The sequence below is a fragment of the Oncorhynchus kisutch genome, linkage group LG2 (genome assembly GCF_002021735.2).
Source record: "Oncorhynchus kisutch isolate 150728-3 linkage group LG2, Okis_V2, whole genome shotgun sequence".
Classification (NCBI taxonomy): Eukaryota; Metazoa; Chordata; class Actinopteri; order Salmoniformes; family Salmonidae; genus Oncorhynchus; species Oncorhynchus kisutch.
The window spans coordinates 78,490,600-78,506,612 of NC_034175.2; the positions used below are offsets into that span (position 1 = coordinate 78,490,600).

General features: G+C 47.9%; 1 protein-coding gene across 1 annotated transcript in view; it reads left to right on the forward strand.

Annotated features, from left to right (window-relative positions):
* The first annotated feature begins 2,128 nt into the window (after positions 1–2,128).
* LOC109886741 (partitioning defective 3 homolog B) overlaps positions 2,129–16,013 on the forward strand; it is a 174,008-nt gene continuing 160,123 nt past the window's right edge. The window contains exon 1 of the mRNA XM_031801812.1: positions 2,129–3,036. Coding sequence (XP_031657672.1) covers positions 2,920–3,036 — 117 coding nt within the window. The 5' untranslated portion in view covers positions 2,129–2,919. The remainder of the gene's footprint in view (positions 3,037–16,013) is intronic.

A 16,013-nucleotide genomic window follows, 5' to 3' on the forward strand; every position in this document is an offset into this window, starting at 1 on the left:
GTTGTTGGAAAAATGTCATTATAATTTACAGTAACACCAAAGTCATAGACAGTAACTGACAGTCTACGACCCTCAAATTCAAAATCTGAACCTGGAAGCGTGAGGAATTACTCCCGTCTAATCAAGGACTGATTCAGACCTGGTACACCAGGTAGGTGCAATGAATGATCAGGTAGAACAGATAACCAGCAGGCTCTGGACCTCATGGGATAAGATTTGAAATACCCCCTGGTCTATGACAAACCACATGATCGTTTTAAACATATGTTGAATTTCTACATCGTTACATTCTTGTTGTTTTTAACCAATGGAGTAATAACTGACCTTTCTTCTAGATGGTAGCGGGGTGAACAGGACGTGGCTCGGGTGGTCCTTGATGGTCTTCTGGATGGTAGCGGGGTGAACAGGACGTGGCTCGGGTGGTCCTTGATGGTCTTCTGGATGGTGGCGGGGTGAACAGGACGTGGCTCGGGTGGTCCTTGATGGTCTTCTGGATGGTGGCGGGGTGAACAGGACGTGGCTCGGGTGGTCCTTGATGGTCTTCTGGATGGTAGCGGGGTGAACAGGACGTGGCTCGGGTGGTCCTTGATGGTCTTCTGGATGGTAGCGGGGTGAACAGGACGTGGCTCGGGTGGTCCTTGATGGTCTTCTGGATGGTGGCGGGGTGAACAGGACGTGGCTCGGGTGGTCCTTGATGGTCTTCTGGATGGTAGCGGGGTGAACAGGACGTGGCTCGGGTGGTCCTTGATGGTCTTCTGGATGGTAGCGGGGTGAACAGGACGTGGCTCGGGTGGTCCTTGATGGTCTTCTGGATGGTAGCGGGGTGAACAGGACGTGGCTCGGGTGGTCCTTGATGGTCTTCTGGATGGTAGCGGGGTGAACAGGACGTGGCTCGGGTGGTCCTTGATGGTCTTCTGGATGGTAGCGGGGTGAACAGGACGTGGCTCGGGTGGTCCTTGATGGTCTTCTGGATGGTAGCGGGGTGAACAGGACGTGGCTCGGGTTGTCCTTGATGGTCTTCTGGATGGTGGCGGGGTGAACAGGACGTGGCTCGGGTTGTCCTTGATGGTCTTCTGGATGGTAGCGGGGTGAACAGGACGTGGCTCGGGTGGTCCTTGATGGTCTTCTGGATGGTAGCGGGGTGAACAGGACATGGCTCGGGTGGTCCTTGATGATCTTCTAGATGGTAGCGGGGTGAACAGGACGTGGCTCGGGTTGTGCTTGATGGTTACTGTACAGCACTTTGAGATATCAGCTGATGTACGAAGGGCTATATAAAATACATTTGATTTGATTTGATCTTCTGGATAGTAGCGGGGTGAACAGGACGTGGCTCGGGTGGTCCTTGATGATCTTTTTGGCCTTCCTGTGACAACAGGTGCTGCAGTGTGCCCCCAGTGGTGCGTGATGCACCCGGTGATGCACCCCCCTCTGGGGAATCCTGCGGTTGCGGACGGTGCAGTTGCCGTACTAGGTGGTAATACAGCCTGACAGGATGCTCTCGATGGTGCATCTGTAAAAGTTGATGAGGGTTTTATGGACCAAACCAAATGTATTCAACCTCCTGTTGAAGAGGTGTCTAAATGTCTCTTAAAATCTGATTTTAAACCTAAACCTAACCACACTGGTAACCTTATGCCTAACCTTAAATGAGGACCAACAAGCAAATGTTTGTTTTCATGATTTTTTTTGCCTATAGGCCAATTTTGACTTTGTGGCTGCGGTAACTAGTGACAACCCTGCGTCCCTCCTTTGAAATAAGGCATTGTCCCGTCAACAAAGTGACAGCAACGAGTTGAGTTGGTTTCCATACATCCACAAGTCAAAATTGACTATATCGTAAAAAAAACAAGTGATTTTTAGTCTTAATTTAAGGTTATGGTTAGGCATAATGTTACCAAGTGTGGTTAAGATGAAGGTTTAGGTTAGGATTAAAATCAGATTTTAAATAAGAAGATAAATTGTAGAAATAGGCGTGGGTAAAAACCTTGTGGCTGTGGTAACTAGTGAATGGCCCCTAGTGTGTTCGGGAACTGGTCAGAGCTGAAAGGAACAGACAGGAACTTTCTTTTTTTTTTTACTTACAAAAGTTAACCATCGACTAAAGTCTGACTAGCTACGTTGATAACTTTATCTTTACACCCAATATATATATATATATATCTCAAAAAATATTTTAAAAAGTACTCTTATTACAGCATACGTTTATTGGTGCGAATCAGAACACGAAACCGGCCTAAAGAAGAAGGAGAAGAAGAAGAAAGAGGAGGAGAAGAAGAAGAAGAAGGAGGAGAAGGAACAAGGAAAACTTGTGGAATAGTGATACCTGAGCCCGTTACGTTAGTATCCATCTTTTCCCCAAGTCAACTTGGTAAAACACGTTTATAAAGTGTGATCAGCTACCTAATTTAGATATAGATATTTTTTTATATATATATATGACGGTTTTTACTCACTTCTTTGCTGACTTGTTTAGCTAGCTAACAGTATCTAACGTTTTAGTTAGTTGGAACTTTGTTGGTTAGCGAGTTGTGCTAGGTAGCTGCTAGCGATAGCATCACATAGACTATATGTGATAGCATCTTGCTACATGACTTTGGTGTGGATGCTAGTCAAATGAATATAAAAATAAGTTAGCATATCTGCTACTGTACAAGTAACTGCAGCCGGCTAGCTATTAGCTATATAATGATATATAATAGCGCTTCGTGGGAATCTATTCGTTGAGTATTTTAGAGTTACTAACCTGACACAAGTGTACAGGATATAAATCATTATTTGCATTCCGTGAGTCAAGACAAAACTCAAAAACACCTGTTGATGCAGAGAAAGTGATCAAGGAAGGAACTTCTGGACATTCCAAAAAGCGCTAACTTGAATGAAGAAACCACCACCATCATCATCATCATCATCATCATCATGAAAGTGACAGTGACATTTGGACAGACGAGTGTCGTGGTTCCGTGTAAGGAGGGATGGAAAGTCCGTGATCTCATTCAACAAGCCACACAGAGATACAGAAAGTTATTGGAACAGGTAACTATGTCAATCATGTTGAAAACGTATTTGAGTTGCTGTGTGATTTAAAAAAAATTAGGCCTAAAGGTATGTCAAAGAGAGGTTGTTTGACCACGTCATTGCAGAACTATGACGATGAGGATTCTGATGGAAACATAACTCACCCGATGTTTAAAATCACAGCATTATTCTGTCTCTTCACTTCACTTTTATCATGGTACTACTGACGACATCAGATGCCATGGGGAAGTTTTGTATGTTGATAAATATGTATTACAGAAGGTTATAATATTATATTATTATAGTTGACTCAAGAGTTTTGCGTTTTTCTCTTCTTCAAAGTTAATCTATTACATTTCTTATTCACAAAGTCTTGGGAAGTTAGCCGATGCCAGGGATGTCTTAGTTGCAATAAATGCCTAATGAAAAATGAAATTCTTGGACCTTGATATTCAGAGTTCTAAGCCATAGGGCTCTGGTTAAAAATAGTGCACTATAAAGGGGAATAGGGTGCCATTTATGACACAGTCACAGCTGTGACTTGTTCCATTACTCTTCAGTGATGAATGCAAATTTACACTTTATGATTTGTCTGGTCTCTGGAGCGGTGAACCCCTGGCCCTATTCAGAGATGTGCTTCAGTCAGTGCTCCGAATCTTATTGGCTCCATTATTTAAAGAGCACAGTCAGACAGACACCAGACAGTCAGTCAGTCAGACAGATACAGATGCACCCATCTCTCTCTTTTTCTCTCTCCATCTTTAGTGCTCTGTCTCTTTCTTTGTCTGCCTCCACCCCCCTTCTCTGTCTGTCTGTCTGTCTGTCTGTCTGTCTGTCTGTCTGTCTGTCTGTCTGTCTGTCTGTCTGTCTGTCTGTCTGTCTGTCTGTCTGTCTGTCTGTCTGTCTGTCTGTCTGTCTGTCTGTCTGTCTGTCTGTCTGTCTGTCTGTCTGTCTGTCTGTCTGTCTGTCTCTCTCTCTCTCTCTCTCTCTCTCTCTCTCTCTCTCTCTCTCTCTGTCTGCCTCCACCCCCCTTCTCTGTCTGTCTGTCTGTCTGTCTGTCTGTCTGTCTGTCTGTCTGTCTGTCTGTCTGTCTGTCTGTCTGTCTGTCTGTCTGTCTGTCTGTCTGTCTGTCTGTAATTATTCTGTTAGCTGTGTAGCATTCCTCTGGCTTGGGGATAGAAGCTGTTCAGGATCCTGTTGGTTGTCAGACGTGATGCACCGATAGCACTTGCCGTGTGGATGCAAAGAGAAAAGTCTATGGCTTTGGGTGTCTGGAGTGATGTGTTGGGCTGTCCGCACCACCCCTCTGTAGTGTGATGTGTTGGGCTGTCCGCACCACCCCTCTGTAGTGCGATGTGTTGGGCTGTCCGCACCACCCCTCTGTAGTGCGATGTGTTGGGCTGTCCGCACCACCCCTCTGTAGTGCGATGTGTTGGGCTGTCCGCACCACCCGTCTGTAGTGCGATGTGTTGGGCTGTCCGCACCACCCCTCTGTAGCGCCTCACGATCGAGGACGGTGGTTGTTGTCATACCAGGCAGTGATGTCGCCAGTCAAACTGCTCTCAATGGTGCAGCTGTAGAACATTTTGAGGAATTTCAAACATTTTCAACATTATTATTATTATTTTTTAACCTTCTGAGGGGGGAAGAGGCACTGTCGCTCCTTCTTCACGACTGTACCCATGGAGACCATTTTTAAGACCTCCCCCCTGTTCCCTGTAGTCCACCATCAGCTCCTTGGTTACAACTCTAATTGGGGTCCTAAACATAAAAATAAATACATCTTATATATATATATATATATATTTAAAAAAAATGTTTTATTTTTGTTTGTTTGTTGTTTACCCCCATTTTGATCTTGTGTCAACGCTGCAACTCCCCAACGGGCTCGGGAGGCGAAGGTTGAGCCATGCTTCCTCTCCGAAAACACGACCTGCCAAACCGCGCTTCTTAATTAACACCTGCCCACTTAACCCGTAAGTCAGCCGCACCAATGTGTCGGCGGAAACACCGTTCAACTGAGGACCGTTGTCAGCCTGCAGGCACCCGGCCCACCACAAGGAGTCGCTAGAGTGCTATGAGCCAAGTTAAGCCCCCCCCCCCTGCCAGACCCTCCACTAACCTGGACGACGCCGGGCCAATTGTGCGCCGCCCTATGGGGCTCCTGATCCTGGCTGGTTGTGACACAGCCCGGGAAGGAACCAGAGTCTGTAGTGACGCCTCTAGCACTGAGATGCAGTGCCTTAGACCGCTGTGATACAGCCTGGAATAGAACCAGGGTCTGTAGGGATGCCTCTAGCACTATGAGGCAGTGCCTTAGACCGCTGTGATACAGCCTGGAATAGAACCAGGGTCTGTAGGGATGCCTCTAGCACTGTGAGGCAGTGCCTTAGACCGCTGTGATACAGCCTGGAATAGAACCAGGGTCTGTAGGGATGCCTCTAGCACTGTGAGGCAGTGCCTTAGACCGCTGTGATACAGCCTGGAATAGAACCAGGGTCTGTAGGGATGCCTCTAGCACTGTGAGGCAGTGCCTTAGACCGCTGTGATACAGCCTGGAATAGAACCAGGGTCTGTAGGGATGCCTCTAGCACTGTGAGGCAGTGCCTTAGACCGCTGTGATACAGCCTGGAATAGAACCAGGGTCTGTAGGGATGCCTCTAGCACTGTGAGGCAGTGCCTTAGACCGCTGTGATACAGCCTGGAATAGAACCAGGGTCTGTAGGGATGCCTCTAGCACTGTGAGGCAGTGCCTTAGACCGCTGTGATACAGCCTGGAATAGAACCAGGGTCTGTAGGGATGCCTCTAGCACTGTGAGGCAGTGCCTTAGACCGCTGTGATACAGCCTGGAATAGAACCAGGGTCTGTAGGGATGCCTCTAGCACTGTGAGGCAGTGCCTTAGACCGCTGTGATACAGCCTGGAATAGAACCAGGGTCTGTAGGGATGCCTCTAGCACTGTGAGGCAGTGCCTTAGACCGCTGTGCCACTCTGGAGGCTCTAATCTTATGTTTTCTCAGTTAAATCTTTCTTCCTTTGGTCTTCCTCTGTAATCCATAATCGACCCTTGACCCTGCCACGCGGTGGGCGTCAGAACCGGTGTAATATGATTCCACATTATTCCTATATTGTCCTTTTGCTTGTTTTGATGACTCTACGGAGGTCGTAGCAGGACTTGTGGTACTTGCTCCTGTTCTCGGCCGTAGTCTCAGGGTTGTCTGGGATAGCTCTGTGTGAGGTAGTCTCAGGGTTGTCTGGGATAGCTCTGTGTGTGGTAGCTCTGTGTGTGGGAGTCTCAGGGTTGTCTGGGATAGCTCTGTGTGTGGTAGCATCAGGGTTGTCTGGGATAGCTCTGTGTGGTAGCTCTGTGTGTGGTAGTCTCAGGGTTGTCTGGGATAGCTCTGTGTGTGGTTGTCTCAGGGTTGTCTGGGATAGCTCTGTGTGTGGTTGCATCAGGGTTGTTTGTGATTTTCTCTGTGTGTGGTAGTCTCAGGGTTGTCTGGGATAGCTCTGTGTGGTAGCTCTGTGTGGTAGCTCTGTGTGTGGTAGCTCATTTGATTGGGGACAACGTCGCTGATGCATTTCCTTATGAAGCCGGTGACAGAGGGTGGTTAGCTCAGAATATATTCCAATCAGCGCTAGCCAAGCAGTCCTGTAGCATAGTCTCTGATTCTATTGACCATTCTTCAACGAAGCTAGTCACGGTCAGTTCCTGTTTAACCTTCTGCCTCTAAACAGGAAGCAGGAGTACGGAGTCATGATCTGATTTGCCGAATGGCGGACGATGCAGGGCCTTGTATGCTTCCTTGTGGGTAAAGTAACAGTGGCCTAGGACGTTAACATCCCTAGTGGCTGAGGAGACGTGTTGATGGAAGTTGAGCATCACGTGTCTAAATGACACTGAATTCAAATCGCTGGCGACAAGGAAGGCAGCCTCCGGATGTACGTTTACAGCCTCGTACAGTTTGATAAGTGTCAGTTTGTTATATTCCTTGTCCTGAGGTGGAATGTACACAACGATAACAGCTGAAAACTCCCTCGGGAGGCAGAAGGGTCGGCAGTTGACCATCCAGGTAGTTTCAAGACGGGGGAACAATGGGACGTGACTACCACTTACACTGGCGTCAGAACGCCATTTGTTGTTGATGAAGAGGCACCTCGCTTTCCCTCTCCATTTCCCTGACCCTACTGTCCTGTCTGCTCAGTGAATGGAGAATCTATCGAGCTGGACAGCCATGGGGGGGGTGTATTTTGTCCCGAAAACCATGTTTCAGAAAAGCAGAGAATATTGCAGTTACGAGAGTAACTTTGGTAGCAAATCCACGATCAGAGATCAATCATCTTATTATGAAGTGATTGGCCAATAGAATGGAGGGAGGAGGTGGAGGGAGGAGGTGGAGGGAAGAGGTGGGGGGAGGAGGTGGAGGGAGGAGGTGGAGGGAGGAGGTGGAGGGAGGAGGTGGAGGGAAGAGGTGGAGGGAAGAGGTGGAGGGAGGAGGTGGAGGGAGGAGGTGGAGGGAGGAGGTGGAGGGAGGAGGTGGAGGGAGGAGGTGGAGGGAAGAGGTGGAGGGAAGAGGTGGAGGGAAGAGGTGGAGGGAAGAGGTGGAGGGAAGAGGTGGAGGGAAGAGGTGGAGGGAAGAGGTGGAGGGAAGAGGTGGAGGGAGGAGTTAATCTCGCCAGGATTCGCCCTCTCTTGCCTCTAAGTCCGGTGTGTGTGTGTCTGTGGTGTTTCTCATTCCCCGTGCAGCACTGCTGCTGAGACAGTAATATACTTGCCAATAGAAAGGATATTATCTCCACCATCCATCTCTCATTTTATGTGTGACAGACTACTGAACTGTGTGTGTGTGTGTGCGTGTCAGCTTCTACACTGTGTGTGTGTGTCAGCTTCTACACTGCGTGTGTGTGTCAGCTTCTACACTGTGTGTGTGTGTGTCTGACTACTGCACTGTGTGTGTGTGTGTCAGCTTCTACACTGTGTGTGTTTCTGACTACTGAACTGTGTGTGTGTGTGTGTGTGTGTGTCAGCTTCTACACTGTGTGTGTGTCTGACTACTGAACTGTGTGTGTGTGTGTCAGCTTCTACACTGTGTGTGTGTCTGACTACTGCACTGTGTGTGTGTCTGACTACTGCACTGTGTGTGTGACTGACTACTGCACTGTGTGTGTGTGTCTGACTTCTACACTGTGTGTTTGTGTGTCTGACTTCTACACTGTGTGTTTGTGTGTCTGACTTCTACACTGTGTGTGTGTGTCTGACTTCTACACTGTGTGTGTGTGTCTCTGACTTCTACACTGTGTGTGTGTCTGACTACTGCACTGTGTGTGTGTGTCTGACTACTGAACTGTGTGTGTATGTCTGACTTCTACACTGTGTGTGTGTGTGTCTGACTTCTACACTGTGTGTGTGTGTGTGTCTGACTTCTACACTGTGTGTGTGTGTGTGTCTGACTTCTACACTGTGTGTGTGTGTCTGACTTCTACACTGTGTGTGTGTGTCTGACTTCTACACTGTGTGTGTGTGTCTGACTTCTACACTGTGTGTGTGTCTGACTACTGCACTGTGTGTGTGTGTCTGACTTCTACACTGTGTGTGTCTGACTACTGCACTGTGTGTGTGTGTGTCTGACTTCTGCACTGTGTGTGTGTGTCTGACTTCTACACTGTGTGTGTGTGTCTGACTACTACACTGTGTGTGTGTCTGACTACTGCACTGTGTGTGTGTGTCTGACTACTACACTGTGTGTGTGTCTGACTATTACACTGTGTGTGTGTCTGACTACTACACTGTGTGTGTGTCTGACTACTACACTGTGTGTGTGTCTGACTACTACACTGTGTGTGTGTCTGACTACTACACTGTGTGTGTGTCTGACTACTACACTGTGTGTGTGTCTGACTACTACACTGTGTGTGTGTCTGACTACTACACTGTGTGTGTGTCTGACTACTACACTGTGTGTGTGTCTGACTACTACACTGTGTGTGTGTCTGACTACTACACTGTGTGTGTGTCTGACTACTACACTGTGTGTGTGTCTGACTACTGCACTGTGTGTGGTGTCTGACTACACTTGTTGCTGACTACTAGTGTGTGTGTGTCTGACTACTACACTGTGTGTGTGTCTGACTACTACACTGTGTGTGTGTCTGACTACTACACTGTGTGTGTGTCTGACTACTACACTGTGTGTGTGTCTGACTACTACACTGTGTGTGTGTCTGACTACTACACTGTGTGTGTGTCTGACTACTACACTGTGTGTGTGTCTGACTACTACACTGTGTGTGTGTCTGACTACTACACTGTGTGTGTGTGTCTGACTACTACACTGTGTGTGTGTCTGACTACTACACTGTGTGTGTGTCTGACTACTACACTGTGTGTGTGTCTGACTACTACACTGTGTGTGTGTCTGACTACTACACTGTGTGTGTGTCTGACTACTACACTGTGTGTGTGTCTGACTACTACACTGTGTGTGTGTCTGACTACTACACTGTGTGTGTGTCTGACTACTACACTGTGTGTGTGTCTGACTACTACACTGTGTGTGTGTCTGACTACTACACTGTGTGTGTGTCTGACTACTACACTGTGTGTGTGTCTGACTACTACACTGTGTGTGTGTCTGACTACTACACTGTGTGTGTGTCTGACTACTACACTGTGTGTGTGTCTGACTACTACACTGTGTGTGTGTCTGACTACTACACTGTGTGTGTGTCTGACTACTACACTGTGTGTGTGTCTGACTACTACACTGTGTGTGTGTCTGACTACTACACTGTGTGTGTGTCTGACTACTACACTGTGTGTGTGTCTGACTACTACACTGTGTGTGTGTCTGACTACTACACTGTGTGTGTGTCTGACTACTACACTGTGTGTGTGTCTGACTACTACACTGTGTGTGTGTCTGACTACTACACTGTGTGTGTGTCTGACTACTACACTGTGTGTGTGTCTGACTACTACACTGTGTGTGTGTCTGACTACTACACTGTGTGTGTGTCTGACTACTACACTGTGTGTGTGTCTGACTACTACACTGTGTGTGTGTCTGACTACTACACTGTGTGTTTGTCCAGTGGTGTAAAGTACTTAAGTAAAAAATACTTTGAAGTACTACTTAAGCTCCCGAGCGGCGCAGAGGTCGAAGGCACTGCATCTCAGTGCAAGAGGCGTCACTACAGTCCCTGGTTTGATTCCAGGCTGTATCACATCTGGCTGTGATTAGGAGTCCCATCAGGATGGCATGGTAGCCTAGTGGTTAGAGCGTTGGACTAGTAACCGAAAGGTTGCAAGTTCATGTCCCGAGCTGACAAGGTACAAATCTGTCGTTCTGCCCCTGAACAGGCAGTTAACCCACTGTTCCTAGGCCATCATTGAAAATAAGAATTTGTTCTTAACTGACTTGCCTGGTTAAATAAAGATAAAAAAAAATATATATGTAGGGTGGCGCACAATTGGCCCAGCGTCGTCCGGGTTTGGCTGTAATTTTTCTTAACTGACTAGTTGTCTAGTTAAAAAAAAGATAAAATAAATAATGTACACGATCTGCCTGCAAACGTGACTATTATTGTGGGTATTACCATGCTGTTAGTTTACTAACCTTGTTTGCTGTTAGCTAGAGCTGTTAGCTAGCTGTGTTAGCTAGACCTGTTAGCTGGCTGTGTTAGCTAGAGCTGTTAGCTAGCTGTGTTAGCTAGAGCTGTTAGTTAGCTGTGTTAGCTAGAGCTGTTTGCTAGCTGTGTTAGCTAGCTGTGTTAGCTAGAGCTGTGTTAGATAGCTAGCTGTGTTAGCTAGAGCTGTTTGCTAGCTATGTTAGCTAGAGCTGTTTGCTAGCTGTGTTAGCTAGAGCTGTTTGTTAGCTGTGTTAGCTAGAGCTGTTTGTTAGCTGTGTTAGCTAGAGCTGTTAGCTACCGTTCCCTTGACGACGACTTTTCAATATGGATGTGGCCACATCTCTCTAAGTTTGTGCTAAGGTTCTCTCAAAATGTATTGGGTTATGTTGTAAAAGCATTTTTTGGTAGCGTCAAGTTCAACTAGGTTACCTAACATCATCGACATGTAGGACAACACTGTAGGTTGATTTCAGCGTTTCAGTTCCACTACTACTGTGATTACTGGTAATAGTGAAGTGGTCTGCCAGCGTCCCCAATGGCACCCTATTCCCTACCTAGTGCACTACTTTTGACCAGCGCCCTATGGCACCCTATTCCCTACCTAGTGTACTACTTTAGACCAGAGCCCTATGGCACCCTATTCCCTACCTAGTGTACTACTTTAGACCAGAGCTCTATGGCACCCTATTCCCTACCTAGTGCACTACTTTAGACCAGAGCCCATATGAATAGGGTGTCATTTGGGACGTATCCTAGGTGTTGATTTCCCTTTTGCTTTTTACATTAGTTTAGTGGATGTAACAGTCACGGTGTTTTCTTGTAGATGTTTGGCATTTCAAACAATATCTTTTTTTAATCGTGGGCATTATGACATTGTTGATTTAGAACGGGGTCAGAGTTCAGCTGTAGTCTTGATTCAGTAGTGATGATACTCTACTGAAGGATTGTTATCGCCATTTTGATCCTGTGATTATGTAATGATGTCTTCTGATTTAGAGCAGCAGGGTTATTCTGTCGGGCCTTTGTCTGCAGAGACTGGCACAGAGTTCCACATAAGTCCCTCATGCCAGGACTCTGCTGTTGGTCTTCCCTGTGCGTTATAGTATACGTAGGTTTTGTAGTATAGGCTATGTCATTTAAACAAGCTAATCTGATATACAGTGACCCACCCTCTGTCCTCCAGCTCTTTGGATTTTAAGTGATGCAATTTAGGGTAAATTGCAGACTTGTCAGCTTTAATTTGAGGGCATTTTTCATCCATAATGGGTGAACCGTTTAGAAATGACAGCACTGTTTGTGCATAGTCCCCAACATTAAGGAGAACAAAGTATTGGGACACAATCACTTATACACTGAGTGGACAAAACATTAGGAACACCTTCCCAAGTTTGAGTTGCACCCCCTTTTCCCCTCAGAACAGCCTCAATTCATCAGGGACATGGACTCTACAAGGTGTCAAATGTTCCACAGGGATGCTGGCCCATGTCGACTCCCAATGCTTCCCACAGTTGGCTGGATGTTGGCTGATAAACACAGGAAGCTGTTGAGTGTGAAATACCCTGCTGTAATGCTAATTGCTTATGACACCTACTACCATACCCCACTCAAAGGCACTTCAATCGTTTGTTTTGCCCTTTCACCTTCTGAATGGCACACATACACAATCCATGTCTCAATTGTTTCTCGAGGTTTAAAAAATCCTTCTTTAACCCGTCTCCTCCTTTTCATCTACACTGATATGAAGTGGATTTAACAGGTGACATCAATAAGGGATCATAGCTTTCACCTGGATTCACCTGGTCAGTGTATGTCATGGAAAGAGAAGGTGTTCCTAATGATTTGTCCACTGTTTGATGCATCACTTTAATAATATATCTACTCTGGGTTGTTAATTGGACATTTTAACAGTAAAATATAACAACAAAAGCCTAATTGTCTACCCAATCTCTTAATCATCTTACCATCTGTTTATTACACTTTTAATATAACACTGTGAATTACTTTATGAACTCAAAAAAATTAGCAGATGTTCTTAATGATTTGTCCACTGTTTGATGCATCACTTTAGTGTTATATTAAACAACAAAAATTATTTTGGCGCGACCAAATCACGGGCTGGTGCCACCAATGGAAACGTTTTGTGGCATCAGTACCACCAGGGGAAAATGTTAGTCTGGGGCCCATGAGATGAGTTAGTCTGGGGCCCATGAGATGAGTTAGTCTGGGGACCATGAGATGAGTTAGTCTGGGGCCCATGAGATGAGTTAGTCTGGGGCCCATGAGATGAGTTAGTCTGGGGCCTATGAGATGATGAGATGAGTTAGTCTGGGGCCCATGAGATGAGTTAGTCTGGGGCCCATGAGATGAGTCAGTCTGGGGCCCATGAGATGAGTCAGTCTGGGGCCCATGAGATAGCTAATGGTGAATTAGCCCCAAATAAATTCGCCTATGATTATTCAGGGCACATAAAGATGCAGGCAAATTCATCTTTACTGAACTGAAATCGGGGAAATCTGGAGCCCTATTTTAACAGTAAAATATAACAACAAAAGCCTAATTGTCTACCCAATCTCTTAATCATCTTACCATCTGTTTATTACACTTTTAATATAACACTGTGAATTACTTTATGAACTCAAAAAAACTAGCAGATGTTCTTAATGATTTGTCCACTGTTTGATGCATCACTTTAGTGTTATATTAAACAACAAAAATTATTTTGGCGCGACCAAATCACGGGCTGGTGCCACCAATGGAAACGTTTTGTGGCATCAGTACCACCAGGGGAAAATGTTAGTCTGGGGCCCATGAGATGAGTTAGTCTGGGGCCCATGAGATGAGTTAGTCTGGGGCCCATGAGATGAGTTAGTCTGGGGCCCATGAGATGAGTTAGTCTGGGGCCCATGAGATGAGTCAGTCTGGGGCCCATGAGATGAGTTAGTCTGGGGCCCATGAGATGAGTTAGTCTGGGGCCCATGAGATGAGTTCGTCTGGGGCCCATGAGATGAGTTCGTCTGGGGCCCATGAGATGAGTTCGTCTGGGGCCCATGAGATGAGTTAGTCTGGGGCCCATGAGATGAGTCAGTCTGGGGCCCATGAGATGAGTCAGTCTGGGGCCCATGAGATGAGTCAGTCTGGGGCCCATGAGATGAGTCAGTCTGGGGCCTATGAGATGATGAGATGAGTTAGTCTGGGGCCCATGAGATGATGAGATGAGTTAGTCTGGGGCCCATGAGATGAGTTAGTCTGGGGCCTATGAGATGATGAGATGAGTTAGTCTGGGGCCCATGAGATGAGTTAGTCTGGGGCCCATGAGATGAGTTAGTCTGGGGCCTATGAGATGATGAGATGAGTTAGTCTGGGGCCCATGAGATGAGTTAGTCTGGGGCCCATGAGATGAGTCAGTCTGGGGCCCATGAGATGAGTCAGTCTGGGGGGAGAGATGGAGTTGATGAGCGAGGGGGAGAGATGGAGTTGATGAGCGAGGGGGAGAGATGGGGGAGTTGATGAGCGAGGGGGAGAGATGGGGGAGTTGATGAGCGAGGGGGAGAGATGGGAGAGTTGATGAGCGAGGGGGAGGATGGGGGAGTTGATGAGCGAGGGGGAGGATGGGGGAGTTGATGAGCGAGGGGGAGAGATGGGCGAGTTGATGAGCGAGGGGGAGAGATGGAGTTGATGAGCGAGGGGGAGAATGGGGGAGTTGATGAGCGAGGGGGAGAGATGGAGTTGATGAGCGAGGGGGAGAATGGGGGAGTTGATGAGCGAGGGGGAGAATGGGGAGTTGATGAGCGAGGGGGAGAGATGGGGGAGTTGATGAGTGAGGGGGAGGATGGGGGAGTTGATGAGCGAGGGGGAGAGATGGGGGAGTTGATGAGTGAGGGGGAGAGATGGGGGAGTTGATGAGCGAGGGGGAGAATGGGGGAGTTGATGAGCGAGGGGGAGAATGGGGGAGTTGATGAGCGAGGGGGAGAGATGGGGGAGTTGATGAGTGAGGGGGAGGATGGGGGAGTTGATGAGCGAGGGGGAGAGATGGGGGAGTTGATGAGCGAGGGGGAGAGATGGGGGAGTTGATGAGCGAGGGGGAGGATGGGGGAGTTGATGAGCGAGGGGGAGAATGGGGGAGTTGATGAGCGAGGGGGAGAGATGGGGGAGTTGATGAGTGAGGGGGAGAGATGGGGGAGTTGATGAGCGAGGGGGAGAGATGGGGGAGTTGATGAGCGAGGGGGAGAGATGGGAGAGTTGATGAGCGAGGGGGAGAGATGGGGGAGTTGATGAGCGAGGGGGAGGATGGGGGAGTTGATGAGCGAGGGGGAGAATGGGGGAGTTGATGAGCGAGGGGAAGAGATGGGGGAGTTGATGAGCGAGGGGGAGGATGGGGGAGTTGATGAGCGAGGGGGAGAGATGGGAGAGAAATGGGGGAAGAGAAAGATGCATTATTATGTTATCACCAATTGTGAATGAAGAACACCGTTCTATTCTATCTATTGTCCACCAAATCCAAGCAGTCTTATCAGTCTACTCTGGCCAACTCGGAGTACACAGTGAAAGCGCGTATAATTTACAAATGGCAAGAAGACCAAGACAAAATGGATGCACATGCTGCTATGAGAACTGAACGAAAACGACTCAGATGGTCGGAGGAAGAAATGAATCATGACATCTCTGATGAGTTTTCTTCTGGTTCTGAGCCTCGGAGCGAACCTACACTTCTTCTGAGGACTAAGTGGGGGAAAAGAAGACAGAACCGATACAAACTGGGCAGGTGGCCATGCCACAAACCACAAAGAAATGTGAGACGGGAGAGAGGGAGAGAGGGAGAGAGGGAGAGTTGGAGGGAGAGAGGGGGAGGGGGAGAGTTTGAGAGTTGGAAGGAGAGAGGGAGGGAGGGAGGGGAGAGTTGGAGGGAGAGAGGTGGAGAGGGAGAGTTGGAGAGTTGGAGGGAGAGACAGAGAGAGAGAGAGAGAGAGACAGAGAGAGGGAGAGTTGGAGGGAGAGAGGTGGAGAGGGAGAGAGGGAGAGTTGGAGGGAGAGAGGGAGAGTTGGAGGGAGAGAGGTGGAGAGGGAGAGTTGGAGAGTTGGAGGGAGAGACAGAGAGAGACAGAGAGAGAGAGAGAGACAGAGAGAGGGAGAGTTGGAGGGAGAATTGGAGAGAGGGGGAGAGGGAGAGAGGGGGAGAGAGGGAGAGGGGGAGAGTTGGGGAGAGTGGGAAAGGGAGAGGGAGAGGGGGGGGGGAGAGAGAGAGATAAAGAGAGAGAGAGGGGACGGCACCGTTTTGGATAGAACAAGCCAGTGACATGCTAGGGGCTGATTTTATCAACATGTCATCACAGAGAGCCCGACATCTCAGGCTGAAAACATCAGCAAGC